This window comes from Watersipora subatra, chromosome 7 (assembly GCF_963576615.1).
Source record: "Watersipora subatra chromosome 7, tzWatSuba1.1, whole genome shotgun sequence".
NCBI lineage: Eukaryota > Metazoa > Bryozoa > Gymnolaemata > Cheilostomatida > Watersiporidae > Watersipora > Watersipora subatra.
Window position 1 is genome coordinate 43336505 of NC_088714.1, and position 18012 is coordinate 43354516.

General features: G+C 33.9%; 1 protein-coding gene across 1 annotated transcript in view; it reads left to right on the forward strand.

Moving 5' to 3' along the window:
- The window catches only part of LOC137400784 (laminin subunit beta-4-like), a 32107-nt gene extending 17548 nt beyond the window's left edge, over positions 1–14559 (forward strand). Inside the window, exons 12-18 of the mRNA XM_068087120.1 lie at positions 2203–2472; positions 4780–4926; positions 5736–5862; positions 7325–7433; positions 12823–12994; positions 13331–13468; positions 14426–14559. Coding sequence (XP_067943221.1) covers positions 2203–2472; positions 4780–4926; positions 5736–5862; positions 7325–7433; positions 12823–12994; positions 13331–13468; positions 14426–14559 — 1097 coding nt within the window. The remainder of the gene's footprint in view (positions 1–2202; positions 2473–4779; positions 4927–5735; positions 5863–7324; positions 7434–12822; positions 12995–13330; positions 13469–14425) is intronic.
- The last annotated feature ends 3453 nt before the right edge of the window (positions 14560–18012 follow it).

The following is an 18012-nucleotide window of genomic DNA, read 5'->3' on the forward strand; positions in this document are numbered from 1 at the left end:
AATCTCTGGCGGCTTGCGACCTGACTATTTCTGATTATTGAAAACTAGTAATTATTGTAACCGGACTATTTCTGATTATTGAAAACTAGTAATTATTGTAACCTGACCATTTCTGATTATTGAAAACTAGTAATTATTGTAACCAGACTAGTTCTGATTATGGAAAACTAGTAATTATTGTAACCTGACTATTTCTGATTATTGAAAACTAGTAATTATTATAACCTGACTAGTTCTGATTATGGAAAACTAGTAATTATTGTAACCTGACTATTTCTGATTATTGAAAACTAGTAATTATTGTAACCTGACCATTTCTGATTATTGAAAACTAATAATTATTGTAACCTGACTATTTCTGATTATTGAAAACTAGTAATTATTGTAACCTGACTAGTTCTGATTATGGAAAACTAGTAATTATTGTAACCTGACTAGTTCTGATTATGGAAAACTAATAATTATTGTAACCAGACTATTTCTGATTATGGAAAGTTAGTAATTATTGTAACCTGACTATTTCTGATTATTGAAAACTAATAATTATTGTAACCTGACTAGTTCTGATTATGGAAAACTAGTAATTATTGTAACCTGACTAGTTCTCATTATGGAAAACTAGTAATTATTGTAACCTGACTATTTCTGATTATGGAAAACTAGTAATTATTGTAACCTGACTAGTTCTGATTATGGAAAACTAGTAATTATTGTAACCTGACGATTTCTGATTATGGAAAACTAGTAATTATTGTAACCTGACTAGTTCTCATTATGGCAAACTAATAATTATTGTAACCTGACTAGTTTTGATTATTGAAAACTAGTAATTATTGTAACCTGACGATTTCTGATTATTGAAAACTAATAATTATTGTAACCTGACTAGTTCTGATTATTGAAAACTAGTAATTATTGTAACCTGACTAGTTCTGATTATTGAAAACTAGTAATTATTGTAACCTGACTAGTTCTGATTATGGAAAACTAGTAATTATTGTAACCTGACAATTTCTGATTATTGAACACTAATAATTATTGTAACCTGACCATTTCTGATTATTGAACACTAATAATTATTGTAACCTGACCATTTCTGATTATTGAAAACTAATAATTATTGTAACCGGATTATTTCTGATTATTGAAACTAGTAATTGTTTACACTCAGACTGGAAAATATCAAATAATCTAGTTTACCAACTGTTTTCAAGGTTTAACATAGGGGGAGACATAACATAATAATGCAGGGATTATTTTATAATTAAATATATTTTGAGGGGAGCAGATACTGCATGCATTTGAGATGTTATCTCGCAATGCTCTTACAGAAAAAACTGCTGAAAACCTTGAAGAAAGTGACAGATAGTGATTGTGCATCTTCACAAACAAGCTGATGTTCTGTCCTGTCTGTTTAGCAATAGATTTGCAAGCAATCTTCTGCTTGCAAAGGTACACAATCACAACTTTCCCTCTAACTTTCTTCAAGGCGTTACCAATTTTTACTGTAAAAACTTGCATGCTAGTACATATATCTCAAATGCATACAGTGTTTGCAACTATCACAATCATTCCACTTATGAAATAACCATCATCATGAGCTATATTAGGGCTTCCCTGAAGTTAATTTGATTAACAAAAAACATTATTTGATGTCATCATGCATGAGCGTAAATAACTAATAACTTTTAATAACCAAACTTAGTTTTACCCGGAGACTGATTTATGTTTTAAAGAAATGTTTTCACAGAATAAAAATTTTTCTGAAAAGCTATTTAATACGTTTTTTGTATAGTTTGGGTGGCACAGAGTTGTGGCGAAAAGGCTAAAACACAATTGGTGTCAAAAAATAATGGACAGTGTTTTGATAAGTTTTCTGCCAATGTAAACTAGGATAGATAAATAGAACCAGGTTGAATCTACATTCACATCTTATTTGCTGTAAATAAACCAGCTTTTTACAAATCTGTCTGAATTAATATTCTTATTGTATGTCGAGTTCTGCTTTCAAGTTTTTTAGCTCAACTCGTAATCCAACTGTTTTTTATGGCTACATAGCTTAATCGAGTCTTTAGAATTTTTCTTTGGCAGTCTTCACATGGAAATCGACATTTATGGCCAACTATTCCAACTGTGATACCGTAAAGGGCCAGATTTGTTACCATTTGATAGTGCATTTGCTATGTTAATTTTTGCTTATAGCTTCCTCTGGTTGGTTCTTGGCTCTAACAGAAGACACGCTCCTTCTCATTGACTGGCAATATGCCGTCAATATTACCGTCATTGCTGGTCAGGTGATGATAGATACACTTCTGCTTGCTCCGGATTGGTCGCAGTTTAGCTACTATGCCTCACTACCTGAAGTGATAGAGCCATTAAGTTGCTATGATTGGTTGAATTCTGGAAGAGATGATTCTATTTGTCAGATGTTAATACACTCCAGCATGGCTGAATTATATCGAGGTGCAAAAGGTGAGACAGCCACGTTTTGACAAGCAAGTTGGCAGACTTTGACATCGTTGTTAATCTGTCTCCTTCATTACAACGAATATCAGATATCAGATGATAGTATGCTAGAGCAAGTATTACAAGAATATGTTCTATTTCGTTTTAATTCATTTTAACACCCAAAATCAATGATAACTGCTTCAAGTATTTACATTTAGCATCACAACGGTTGTGTTTTCTGTATGAAAAAACTACATGTGTAAACCGTAATTGAATTATAAGTAAAAACTATGTTACTAAAGGGAAATTATGAAAATAAGTTTGTATTGTTGCCTACCTTAGAGACAGCTCAGAATAATAGGCTCAGCGACACATCAAAAGTTAGTAAAGAACATTTTAGACTACCTTAGACTAGGTACCTTAGAGATATATCGTCATAAGTGTAGTCTCAGCAATACATCAGTTCCTAATAATAAACATTATAGACTACCTTAGAGATATATCACCATAAGTGTAGTCTCAGCAATACATCAGTTCCTAATAATAAACATTATAGACTACCTTAGAGATATATCACCATAAGTGTAGTCTCAGCAATACATCAGTTACTAATAATAAACATTATAGACTACCTTAGAGATATATCGTCATAAGTGTAGTCTCAGCAATACATCAGTTACTAATAATAAACATTATAGACTACCTTAGAGATATATCACCATAAGTGTAGTCTCAGCAATACATCAGTTACTAATAATAAACATTGTAGACTACCTTAGAGATATATCACCATAAGTGTAGTCTCAGCAATACATCAGTTACTAATAATAAACATTATAGACTACCTTAGTGATATATCATCATAAGTGTAGTCTCAGCAATACATCAGTTACTAGTAATAAACATTATAGACTACCTTAGAGATATATCACCATAAGTGTAGTCTCAGCAATACATCAGTTACTAATAATAAACATTGTAGACTACCTTAGAGATATATCATCATAAGTGTAGTCTCAGCAATACATCAGTTACTAATAATAAACATTATAGACTACCTTAGAGATATATCACCATAAGTGTAGTCTCAGCAATACATCAGTTACTAATAATAAACATTGTAGACTACCTTAGAGATATATCATCATAAGTGTAGTCTCAGCAATACATCAGTTACTAATAATAAACATTATAGACTACCTTAGAGATATATCATCATAAGTGTAGTCTCAGCAATACATCAGTTACTAGTAATAAACATTGTAGACTACCTTAGAGATATATCACCATAAGTGTAGGCTCAGCAATACATCAGTTCCTAATAATAAACATTGTAGACTACCTTAGAGATATATCACCATAAGTGTAGTCTCAGCAATACATCAGTTCCTAATAATAAACATTGTAGACTACCTTAGAGATATATCACCATAAGTGTAGGCTCAGCAATACATCAGTTCCTAATAATAAACATTGTAGACTACCTTAGAGATATATCACCATAAGTGTAGTCTCAGCAATACATCAGTTACTAATAATAAACATTATAGACTACCTTAGTGATATATCACCATAAGTGTAGTCTCAGCAATACATCAGTTACTAATAATAAACATTATAGACTACCTTAGAGATATATCATCATAAGTGTAGTCTCAGCAATACATCAGTTCCTAATAATAAACATTATAGACTACCTTAGTGATATATCATCATAAGTGTAGGCTCAGCAATACATCAGTTCCTAATAATAAACATTGTAGACTACCTTAGAGATATATCACCATAAGTGTAGTCTCAGCAATACATCAGTTACTAATAATAAACATTATAGACTACCTTAGTGATATATCATCATAAGTGTAGGCTCAGCAATACATCAGTTCCTAATAATAAACATTGTAGACTACCTTAGAGATATATCACCATAAGTGTAGGCTCAGCAATACATCAGTTCCTAATAATAAACATTGTAGACTACCTTAGAGATATATCACCATAAGTGTAGTCTCAGCAATACATCAGTTACTAATAATAAACATTATAGACTACCTTAGAGATATATCATCATAAGTGTAGTCTCAGCAATACATCAGTTACTAGTAATAAACATACTAAGTAGGTTCTTAGTTTATATCCAGTTAGCTTCAGACTTGTTACGACATAGGGTAGTTGTCATAAATTAGTTAATAAATTTGCTGATGTTAAATCACGACCTGTCAAGTGGCCACACATGAAGCTAGATTAAAAACTTATCTCAGTAATGTTGCTTAACATGTATCTTGCCTGAATGAGCGCCAGTAACTGACTAATTCTAGTTTTACTTTGCAGAATGTGACTGTGATGAACTGGGTACCATACCAAATACAACCTGTGGTTTGTATGGAGGACAATGCCATTGTCAGCCAAGGGTCAAAGGTCGGCGATGTGACATGTGTTTGGCCGGATATCATTCTATGACTTCTACTGGATGCAAAGGTGAATTGTCATTTTCTGTTAATGTAGCCACTTTAAGCATGGAGGAGCTTTGAGCGTGAGAGAAGTAAAGGCATTGAGAGCAGCATGTTGAAACATTTCCAATGGTTGAATGAATCATTTACAGTGAGATGTATTCTTTGTAATTATCGGAAAGGTTTTTTTAGAGAGAGAAAGCTCACTCGCTTTTCGCTAGAGAAATGTTTAAGGCTACCCTAAAATATTTTCTTCTGGAGAATTTGAGACTCTTTTATGTAGAAATAAAGTTTGGAGATGCAGTCATGAACACTCGTATAAATGTGATATATACAACTAATAGTCATAACTTGTTCTAGTTGTTTGAGATATTACTGAATCTAGCTTTGGTTTAACGATAGGAAATGTATATTTTCGTTTATCTTTGTAGAGTTTTTGTTTCCACCATTGACATTGCTGTCTAAAAAAAGTGAAAAAAATTGATTTAAATCGACCTTGAAGGTGTGCTCTCTCTTTAACCTAATGTAAAATTATTGTAGTCATGGACCCTAAACCAAGTGAAACTTACAAGAAAAAAGGGAAAAGTTGTCAATACAAACCAATGATACCACAGTTACTGTACAGTCATTAAATTACATAACTTAAGTTTAGTTTGTTCAATTTGAAAAGTCACTAGGTTGAGTTTATGACCATCTTGGAATGGATTAGGCAATTTGCAAATATTTTACTGTTTGCATAACGTAAATTTGGTATAACGCAAACGTTCTCGAAACAGATTATTTACATTGTAAGATTGTCCATTGTACTGAATTATTTCTTTGCTCTATTCTATCTAGAATGCAGCTGCAATCTGATTGGCTCCGAACATAATGTTTGCAGCTCCGGCACTGGCCAGTGTCCCTGTAAGCAGTTGGTTGCTTCCGCTGGTCAATTTGACCTTTATGGAGATGCTGCTAGTCTAAGGTAATGTAGGAGTTATCATTATTATCCAGTTCAGCTCATTTGATAGTCATTAAACTGCAAGCAAGACTGTCATATAAGCTGTTGTCTTAATTATTTTCTATGCATACAAAGATCTGATGAACCAGCATGCTAATAGATCTTCAGCCCCCTAAAGCTTCAGTTCAATCATTCTTGCAAAACAATGATAAACTAGGTGTAACACACCGAAGTCTAACCTTGTATATATAGAAAAAGTTTCCTGATCCTAGACATTATTAACAACTGTTATTTACCATGAAAGCCATTAGAACATCACAATTTTATGTGCACTACATATCTTATTGAAGCTCTAAGTTTGTAAACACAATGGGAAAACAGAAATCACATATAGTGAATAGTTTTCTCTCCCACTCTTTCAAAGAAGTGAAGTTTTAGAGTTGACTGACAAAACCTAATGGTTGATGTAAACTGAGTCTGATAGAGTGTATATCTTTATGAATATATAAGCAAATAGTTTTAGTATGAAGCTCGGGTCGCTGAGAAAAAGAAACCTTTCAGCTTTGTCTATTGTTAATCCGTAATTACTAAGAATTTCAATCAGTGTGTCATTCACTGTGTTTCCATGCTTCGTATGGATTCTTAGTTGACCAATGCTGACGAACTCGCACCTTGCCGTTTCAACGATTCAGAGTTGCACTTTATCAAATTCTTTTGAGACTAGCGATGTACTCCTCAAAACAGAACTTCTTAAAGTAGACTCGATTTTGGGTCAGTCACTTTTCAATTTACGCTTCGTATGCTCACTGCGCTATCTCAGCCAGGATACCTAATCAGAGTTTTCTTTATTATTAATAATAGTAATATCTCTCTATATTACAAAACGGCAACATAATTTACTACTTTCTATACAATTATTACTTGAAAGGTCACATCAATGACAATCACTTTTAGTATAAAAAATTTTTTATGCGAGAAGAGTACGCCTAGAAAGAAGTCAGCACCAGTGCAGTGGAATCCGTACAATTGGTAGGTTCAGCTATTTAATAAATAAGATAATAAAATAAATAAAAAGTAGTTATCTCATCATTGTCGTATGAGTAAGTTAACATTGGCAATAGTAGTTAGAATATATCCCCGTGCTAGTGTGATGAAATGCGCTGAAATTTTTTTACCTCCACTGGGGAGAGCCTAAATGGGTATTATCGAACCGAACCCATCCGCAGTGAGCGTTTCTGTGACATCGAATAGTAGTCTCACTGCAAATGCTTTTGCAAAAATTTTGTAAAGCGTAATGATGTCAAATTCGTTTGGATTTTACCGTTTCTTTGATTTGGAGTGGAAGAAACTTCAAATCCATTTGAAGCGTGGAAACCCAGTAATTACAAACTAATGTTTTGTCAGCAGCCATTTGTTTATTTTCATTCGGTTAGAAGTGCTTTTGATATTTTGACGGTATCTCAATCTAATAGACTTGAAACTTTAGAATTATACTACAAGCGTATATCGCACAAAAGTTCGTGATCCTACGTAAACCGGAAGTACGAAAAACCAAGCGAAGCTACAAAGCTGAGTTTACTCAGGCGAAGAATCAGGTGGACAAATATTTTCCCAGATTATCGTGGACTCAGACTTCAAAGTGTTATCACTAACATGTTAACACTATCACTAACATGTTAACACTATCACTAACATGTTAACACTATTGCTAACATATTAATACTATCAATAATATGTTAACACTATCACTAACATGTTAATACTACCACTAACATGTTAACACTATTGCTAACATGGTAACACTATCACTAACATGGTAACACTATCACTAACATGTTAACACTATCGCTAACATGTTTACCAGCAGAATTGTACAGTGCAGTATACTTCATGACTTTACATAACATTTTATCCTCACTGAATAAGTCTGCTTGTTTTATTTCGATCCTAAGTGACTATTGACTCAGGCTGGTTCACACTATATCGCCCACCGTATCTCAGTGTTGATGCCACAACACTTTGTTGATCGTCGATGATAACAGTGTTCACACTATTATAAACCCATTTGCGTTTACATCAGCAAATACTCCATCGTCGTAGTGTTTTAATTTTTCGCCAAGAACCTCTTTGTTTAGCGTGCTCAAATCAAATACTAGACCTGCAGCAACTATCATAAGTGGAAATAAATCATGCTATCAGCGACAGCGAATTACTATCGTCGAAATGGTTCACATTATACAGGCTGTCATCGATGCTCAGAGAAATATCGGGGAAGTTTGACAGCTGCAAACTTTCCCAATGTATCCACTTTGCTTCGTTGATGCTATTGGCCCAAGTTCAAATAGTCGACGATGAATGTCGAAAAAAAAGGCCGACATACGGCAATATATTGTGTGAACCAGTCATTAATGGCTAACCCCTCTTAACTTAACACTCTAATTAACAGATGACTTGTTCTGTTAACATAATAGATGTGAGACGTGCGCATACGGCAGCTATAACATGACACTGGAAGGATGCACCAGTTGTGAGTGTAATGATACTGGCAGTCTAACGGTGCAATGCAGACATAATACAGGAGAATGTGAGTGCAAAGAGGGTGTTAGAGGAGCCAAGTGCGACCAATGCATTGACAGTTATTATCAATTCAGCCAATCAGGTTGCAGGTAATTTATTAACCATCTAAGGGTTTTAATTATGGTTGATACCATTTATTTGAGATGAGTTTGTGAAGTTGACTCTGTAGATGAGGTGAATATTAGACTTAAAATGTTAATTCCAGTTTTTACTCATTTCCCCTTGCAGAGCATGTGAGTGTGACACAAAAGGATCTCTAGACTCAAGTTGTCATCATCAGACAGGACAGTGCCACTGCAAGGGTACATATAGTAATTTTTTTGCTTTCTCTCTCTGAGAGCGCTTTTAGTTTCACTAGTACACTGGCAGTTCCATGTGCCACAAGAGATCGTCATATGTAATAACTATGAGCATAATCATTCTTAATGTTCTTAGCATGGCTTCGGACGCACAGCGAACGAACACAGCTTATATTATAGTAAAGATTTACATTCTTTAATGGTTATTCATTTTTTATCAGATGCATCTACTTTTAGTCAGCGGTAGCACTCCTTATCATAGACACATTTTCACTAATAAATAATACTTTACGTTATGATAAAGCTGTTTTGCTTGTCTGTGGGTTTTTTTCTCCGCAGGTGGCTTTTGAGGGTTAACCATTAGATACGAAACTGGCAGTAAAGGTCAAATGAAAGGCTAAACAAAACGGAATACATATAAACAAAACTTTTCCCTATTCAATTTATATTGCTTCAATAACTATGGGATACTTCATCTTTAGCATTACTTTTAATCCCATTAAATACTATAGAAGTGATAGTATTTTATTCACTAAAGTAGATGTGTAATATTAGTCAAAAAATTGCTTCTTTAAATGCCTGCAAGGTTTATTACCCATTTAACACTTCGACTTATCTCTTTCTCAGTTTGAGGTCTGTTGGGCTTTTTATGTCTATGATGGTCAGAAACAATTCTATAGAGCTATTTGTGCTCATATTAAATTTACCATGGAGCATTTGAGTATTCTAATACGCTGTCACTTTATCACTTTGTCACAGACACACCTTTTTACTCACATCTATTGTTTGCCACTGTTTACACTGCTTTTTATTTAATCACTTGATTTTACTCCACACATATTGGTGTACGCAATGACTTCTCTTTCAGAGAATGTTGGAGGACTTAAATGTGACCAGTGTGTTGCTGGTACATATAGTCTGAATGGAGATAATACTGTTGGCTGCACACCGTGCTACTGCTCTGGCCACTCTAATACTCAGTGTCTACCTGCTGCAGGCTATTTGCAGACTAGGTTTGTTTCACGGGTTCATGGTCTGTAATCAGGCTTGCGAATATCCGAATTCCTTGCGAATCAAGTCTTTGGATTGTTTGTTTAAATATATTTGTTTTTGTTTGATGACATAAACAGCCTTTGCGTGTGAGACTAGCTTTTGGGTTGTAAAACTAACGATTGGCATATAAGCCTTCTTAGCCTTACATGTCGTGTATCAGGTTCCAATGCTAATATTTAAAACAATTATTGATTGCTTTCGTTTCTTGTTCCAATATAGAAATATAATAAGACTTATAGTTTATGAAGGTTTCATGCATTTCTTTGCCGTAGCATCTGACAGGAACCCACCACACATATTTTAGATTATTCTATGACGAGTTACCATCAAAAGAATATGCTATCATGCTGGAGTTTCCTCTCTCGTCTTATGGCTACTTACTAAAGGTCTCCCTGTTCTCATTTACTACTGAAATTCCTGCAACCTCTCCTATACTCTTCATTGGTATGGTTATAACTTGTGATTTTGCTAAACAATTACAAGTTATTGCGATTGGGTTCTGCAGAAAATAGACATTTGATCTATTTAAATAAATGACTTCGTGTTTTATTGGTAATCACAAATTTGCATGGTTAGAATGAATTGTTTGTATAAATTAGACTCAACTATTCTCGATCTACTAGACTCAACTATTCTCTATTTACTAGACTCAACTATTCTCTATTTACTAGACTCAACTATTCTCTATTTACTAGACTCAACTATTCTCTGTTTACTAGACTAAACTATTCTCTATTTACTAGACTCAACTATTCTCTATTTACTAGACTCAACTATTCTCTATTTACTAGACTCAACTATTCTCTATTTACTAGACTCAACTATTCTCTGTTTACTAGACTAAACTATTCTCTATTTACTAGACTCAACTATTCTCTGTTTACTAGACTAAACTATTCTCTATTTACTAGACTCAACTATTCTCTGTTTACTAGACTAAACTATTCTCTATTTACTAGACTCAACTATTCTCTGTTTACTAGACTAAACTATTCTCTATTTACTAGACTCAACTATTCTCTATTTACTAGACTCAACTATTCTCTATTTACTAGACTCAACTATTCTCTGTTTACTAGACTAAACTATTCTCTATTTACTAGACTCAACTATTCTCTATTTACTAGACTCAACTATTCTCTATTTACTAGACTCAACTATTCTCTATTTACTAGACTCAACTATTCTCTGTTTACTAGACTAAACTATTCTCTATTTACTAGACTCAACTATTCTCTGTTTACTAGACTAAACTATTCTCTATTTACTAGACTCAACTATTCTCTATTTACTAGACTCAACTATTCTCTATTTACTAGACTCAACTATTCTCTATTTACTAGACTCAACTATTCTCTGTTTACTAGACTAAACTATTCTCTATTTACTAGACTCAACTATTCTCTATTTACTAGACTCAACTATTCTCTATTTACTATTCTCTATCTACTAGACTCAACTATTCTCTATTTACTAGACTCAACTATTCTCTATTTACTAGGTTCCACTTTTTTCTATTTACTGTTCTCTACAAATTTTTTGTATTCTTCTTCCAGTCTTCATGCCATCTAAATCTAGTATCAGCTAGTACTTTAGTTTGTTAAATTTCAGATTATATCCTCTTTTCAATCAATTATTGAGTTATCTTATTTTTCCGCGTCCTGTTTTTTATTGACCTATTTAGTCTTTGGTCTTTCTATTCATTTTTTATCTAGCCATTAAGTCATCAAGTCCTTAATTTTTCGTCAGCTGTATATCTTTTGGATTACTTAACCCTTTATTATTTCTTCAAGGTTATAAAAGTGAAAAGTTATTGTGTCATTGTTTGAGTTGGTGTATTTAGTTATTGTTTATTGGTTCATTTGCCTGCTGCTTGGTTACTGGCAATTCATGTGAACCAATTCTATTTTGGAGTTATTTTTTAGGAAATGCCACTGTTGTGCTACCACTGACTGGGCAGGCAAATACATCCAGAGAAGATGATATCCCTACAAAGGATTTGAAAAGTAGTATGGATTCATATTCTGTACGATATTACTTTCATCACTCTTTCCCTCTAGAACTTTCTTGGTTCTATCATCATAAACATGACATCGTATAGTACAGTCTAAACTGCTGATATCACCTTTCCACTTCGGAACTCAGTTGTTTAGCATAGCAGCGGCCACTAAAATATCAGCAACTTATTTACTAGTAACTAGCAGTTCAACTCTGGCTGCTATTTCCAAACTGACTGTTAGTTTAATACTAACTCTTAACTCAACAACTCTCACTATATCAGATACAGTTACTTATTATATATCGACTATTATTTCCATGTCAACTTGCGGTTATAGCTTTTGATTAGCTCAAAGCCAAAAACTAGTCCAACATTACTGACTAGTTGAGCAACTAGTATAGTCTAGGACCAACAACAAGTACACTGCCGACAGTTATTATTGCACAAAACTGTTACTAGTTTACTATTTATTGTTGTTATGATGACCTTACTATCTCAACAGCTACTTCTTCAACTGCAATAACTAGTTAAAAAGTTACTAATTGCTCAGTTGACTGGTTCAATATCCACTATTTACTCAACATCATCAACCATGTCAGCGACAACCACTAATTCAATGCTAACTCGGATTTTAATATCAAATACTGTTTTAACATCAGCTGTTGTTTACCTATCAGTGTGATATTAACTGTTAACATAACATCGGCTATTAGTTCAACAGCCCTCCTACTTCCAAACCAATCTTTTATTTACTATCAAGTAGTAGTTTTACGAGATCTGTTAGTTCCCTGCCAGCTGTTATATCTCTATTTAATGCTGACTCAACTTCCACCTCGCCATCAACATACATGGTGAATTCTAATGGTGAGGCCGTAACTACTAGTTCAATATCTACTACTCGCTACTGGTTGTATACTTCTAGTTAAATAACATCTAGAACCCCACAGCAAATGTTAGTTTATTATTGAATAATATTTTAGTAGTAAGTTTTTGATAGCATAAACTTTTGGCTTACAATAATGTGCTACTTTGAGGTTGGCTGCTTTTGCATTGCAGGGCAGATCAACATCATCTTATGAAAATTTTCTGGTTGATGAGGCTGGAAAGACATCTAGTGTTATGGAGGATCTTCAATCTACTACGGAAAGTTACACGACTTCTTTCTCTGGTCCAGGGCAAACATCTGCAACTACTATTCAAACACCTACCCTCCTTGAGAACACCAATGGTGGGTATAAGAGCTCACATCACAACATCTGCTCTTCTATGCAAAAAATCATTCTAGGCTGTTTAAGGTTATTGGTACCGCCTTACTTTTGTTCATTTTGTCTTTTTCAACTTTGAACCTATTGATCATCACATCTTATCTCTTTTTTCTGGACAGTGCATACTCTTCCTAAGTTGCAACCATTTTGACAGCAACGAGATGTCTGTATTGGGTGTTGTTCATCTCGCTTCTGTTTTCCAAATTGTAATCTTTAAATATTTTATCTGGCCAAATTCAGTATGGTAGAGCAGTCTCTATGTTATCTTCATCCTGAATGTGTTTACACTCTACATGTAGCTGACGGTGAGCCTATTCTCCTGTATGCTATCAATCAAACAGTGCCAGCTGGTGTCAGGTTTTCAGTGTCAATTCCTCTCACAGAAAAGCATTGGCAGTCAGAGTCGGGTGCTTTTTTCACTCAATCATCCTTTCTATGTGAGTATAGAAATGAGTTGTTCGTAATTATTCTATAATTACGAACACTTGGGAGTTGCCTGCTCATAGTTGTAATAAATACTTCATACAGAGCAGTTACAACTGTACACAATATAACTAATATACCTGTTACAACTGTACACAATATAACTAATATACCTGTTGCAACTGTACACAATATAACTAATATACCTATTACAACTGTACACAATATAACTAATATACCTATTACAACTGTACACAATATAACTAATATACCTGTTACAACTGTACACAATATAACTAATATACCTGTTACAACTGTACACAATATAACTAATATACCTGTTACAACTGTACACAATATAACTAATATACCTGTTACAACTGTACACAATATAACTAATATACCTATTACAACTGTACACAATATAACTAATATACCTGTTACAACTGTACACAATATAACTAATATACCAGTTACAACTGTACACAATATAACTAATATACCTGTTACAACTGTACACAATATAATAACTAATGATTCTGTTTTAGACTTTTTAACCAAACATCCATACATCCACTTTCTCCCAACTTTGGAATATACAAGCATTTCAATTACTACTGCCACTTCGTCAGAGTATTGGATGCCGGTACACCTTTCTGTAGAGAACTGTACTTGTTCCCCTCACTCAAATACTGAAGGTTGTTCATTAAACCATTTACAGATCTATAAATAAAATATATTTACAGTTATTGCTGCCATGTTGATTGAATTGTTAAAAAGGTACATATTCTAAAATTTAAAAGGGCACTTATTTTATTTTGTATTTAATCATCAAGCATTTTTTCTATTTAGTTTGTGAAGCTGGTAATCAAACCTATTCATTGTGGACAATATTTGGGCTTCATCTGTTTCTCTTATTTGTTTGACAGCATTTCCACACAGACACCATTTATGTAGATGTTCTGTTTCAGGGCTGTCCTGTGAAATGTGTCAGCAAGGAAATAGAAGGGCTAATTCTAGTTTAGGTTCTTTGTCTCCATGTATTCCGTGTGATTGCAACGAGCGTACCGATGGACCCCCTGCATGCCACCCTTTAACAGGTTAGCTGTCAACCCTTTCACTGAGGGTCTGCATCACTTTTTGTTGCCTCCTCTTCCATGGTAAAAGCACATCCTATAGTCTTTCTAGATGGTGCATACATCAAAATGCTGGCTGACAATGACAAATACCAGTACATTGGGACGTGTGCTGGTGACCGTGACATTAATAGATCAGTACAATGCGAAAAAATTGTTCTGAACATTGACATTGTGATGAATGCATTTGAATTAGAAGTAAGGTAAAAACTTGAAAGAGTCAGCAAGTATCAAGAAGTAAAAGGGACGATGTATCAGTCAATAATACTGCATAGTGTGTGTGTGTGTGTGTTTTATTTCACCTTTAAAGATTACACAATTGAATTAATACTCGAGACAAAATATAATTAACCAATGCGTGAAAAAAATAACAATAAGTAAGAAATGATGATGGGGCCCATTGCGAAATGGCAAAGCCAGTGGTACGCGAGCCCGAGTCAGCAGCACAAAAACCAGACCGTAACACTCACTCTCCAGACTGGAGATGGTGCCTCAATTCCACCTTATATTTACCGAGACATTTTATTGATCTTATTGAATTAGGTAGTCGATTCCACAGCGCAGGTGTTGCAAAGTTTGAGGATCGTTGACCGGCTAAAGTTAGATGATTAGGTACGGGAAGAGAAAGTAATTGATGACGAGTATTATAAAATGGTAGTGCTGGATCACATTTTGAGTAAAATAATTTATGGGCTTGAATAAGCAACTTATATTTATGCAATTTATCAATAGTTAAAATATCAGAGGTTTTAAATAAATCGTTTGTTGGAAATCCAAATGGCTTACGGTTAATGATTCTGACAATTTTCTTTTGAAACTGTATTATTTTGCTAAGGTGAATTTTGGATGCATTGCCATAAGTTTCTATTGAATAGCATAATTTGGAGTGAATAAGTGTGTAATAAAGCATAATCAGCAATTTTTTTGGAATGAAAGCACTTATGCGGTAAAAGATGCCTGATATAGGCTGTAAATCTAATAAAAGCTTACGAGCGTGGGAAGACCAGTTCAAATTTTTATCAATTGACACTCCAAGAAATTTGACTTCATCAATTGCTTTAATAAAAGTGTTATTAAAAAGAATAGGCTGATCAAATTTAATTTTGCTCTGGTAATTTTTAAAAACAGTAAAACAGGTTTTGTCAAAGTTAATGGTTAATTTGTTCGTTTGACACCAATCAGCTAGTTTTTCAAGATCAGATTGGACTTTAGGTAAATCGTCGTTTAGGTTCTTTGAACTCATAAACAAATTGGTATCATCAGCATACAATATAGGAGTTAGATGAGTTAAACAATCACAAAGATCATTTATGTAAATTAAGAATAAAGTCGGGCCTAGCACCGAGCCCTGAGGTACGCCACAAGTCAAATTGTCAGCGTTAGAAAAAGTATCATTAATTTTTGTTGTTTGGGTACGGCAGGTTAAATAGCTTTGTATCCATCTGATGGTTAACTCACTAAAATTAAATTGCTCTAGTTTTTTAAATAATATTGCGTGATCGATCGTATCAAAGGCCTTCCTGAAATCTATAAAAATTCCTATAACACATTCACTTCGGTCAAACGATTCTAGAATTTGGTTAGTAAAAGTTGAGATGGCATCAGATGTGCCTCTAGCTCTTCTGAATCCAAATTGGTTTTTATGTAAAAGTGATTTATTTTCTAAATAATCAACAATTTGTTGATTAACAAGTTTTTCCAATATTTTACTAAAGACTGGTAGAATTGAAATTGGACGAAAATTACCACATTCATTTAAAGAACCCCCTTTGTGCAAAGGTAATATTTTAGCTTTTTTAAGTGCATCAGGTACCTTCCCAGTCTCTAGTGATTTGTTAAAAATCTTACATAAAGGGTAAGCAATACTCTGTGAAACCGATTTCATAAATTTAGCAGTAATTTGATCTAGGCCAGAGGCTTTGTTTGAATTTATTGTATCTACAATTTTTAATAAACCAGTTATATCGATGTATTGGAATTCAAAAGCTTCACCAGCATTATTTTCAAGCCACAATGCTTGATTTTGGATAGGGGGTTGAGGTACTAAGTTTACAAATTTCAAGGCCAGTCTTTTACCAATATTACTAAAAAAGGAATTGAGCTCATTAGCTTTTTCAACATCCGTTATGGCTAGTTCATCAGGATTAAGATAACAAATCAGTTTAGTAGGCTGTTTATGGCTATTTGTCTTTTGTTTTCCTAGAAGCTCATAGTTTACAAGCTGCCAAATCTGCTTTGAGCTGGTGCAGCTATTGAAAGCTTGCGAAAAATAATTATATTTGGAGTCCCTCAAATTCCTGCTAACATCGTTTCTAAGTTTGTTATATTGGCACTTCAATTTTAAATTAAGTGGGTTAGATTGAAGTTTTCTATGAAGACGATATTTCTTTTTAACGCTCAACAAAAGGTTTTCAGTCATCCATGGCTTTAAGAAAGTTTGATTAGATTTAGTGTTTACTAATTTTTGGTATTTACATTTCTGGGAACAATCAGATAATTTGTCAAAAAAAGCGTTATAGAAGTAATCGACATCATTTGAAAAGATTTTGTCCCAATTAGTATTTTCAAGCATGATTCTTAGACTTTTATAATCAATTACAGGATATGAATTAGTAGTTTTTCGGGAGATGGGTTGATTATTTTTAAATTTGTGAAAAAATGAAAATGTGGGCAAGTGGTCACTAAAGTCTGCGCTTATAGTTCCAGATGTCACTGTCGGACTAACAAAGTTTGTCAAAATGTGATCCAAGCACGTCCATTTGTTTGAGGGCTTAAAATGGTGGGTTGCAATAGTTATAGTGTTATAAAAACAGTAAGTTGCTAACAAGTTGGCATAGTCATCACTTGAATTGTCTAAATAATCAATGTTGATATCACCAGCAATGATGTGATTACTTGCGTGAGAAGAAGAAATGTGGCGTTCAAGATCATCAAGAAATTCAGCAACACCTGCGCTGGGCTGCCGATAAATCACAGTTAGAATAATAGGTGAAGCATAAACACCAAAATGCAGTCCAACAGAATGAGTGTCAGACCCAGCAATGTCCACAGCCGGCAACACCTCCACACCAATGCCATCTCGCACATAGATCCCAGCTCCACCTCCGCGTGTAGCACGTTGCGCACCTGAAAAAGTGTAATTTGAAATTTCAAAAAATTTTGTCTCGTCATCATTCAACCATGTTTCTGTTACACAAATAACATCAAAAGGAACATTACAACATGCCAGAAATTGTTCAAAAAGAAAAAAATTTATTTCTAAGGCTCTGGCAGTTCACGTTAAGTATTGAAAGTTTGTCAGCGAAGAAACTCTGGCTGAACAAAAAATCATTAATACAGTATCCATGACAATCTAGATCTAAATCCAATTCAGAATCTGCCATTTTGCCAGGAAGCTCAGTAGTAAAAGTTCACTGGAGTAT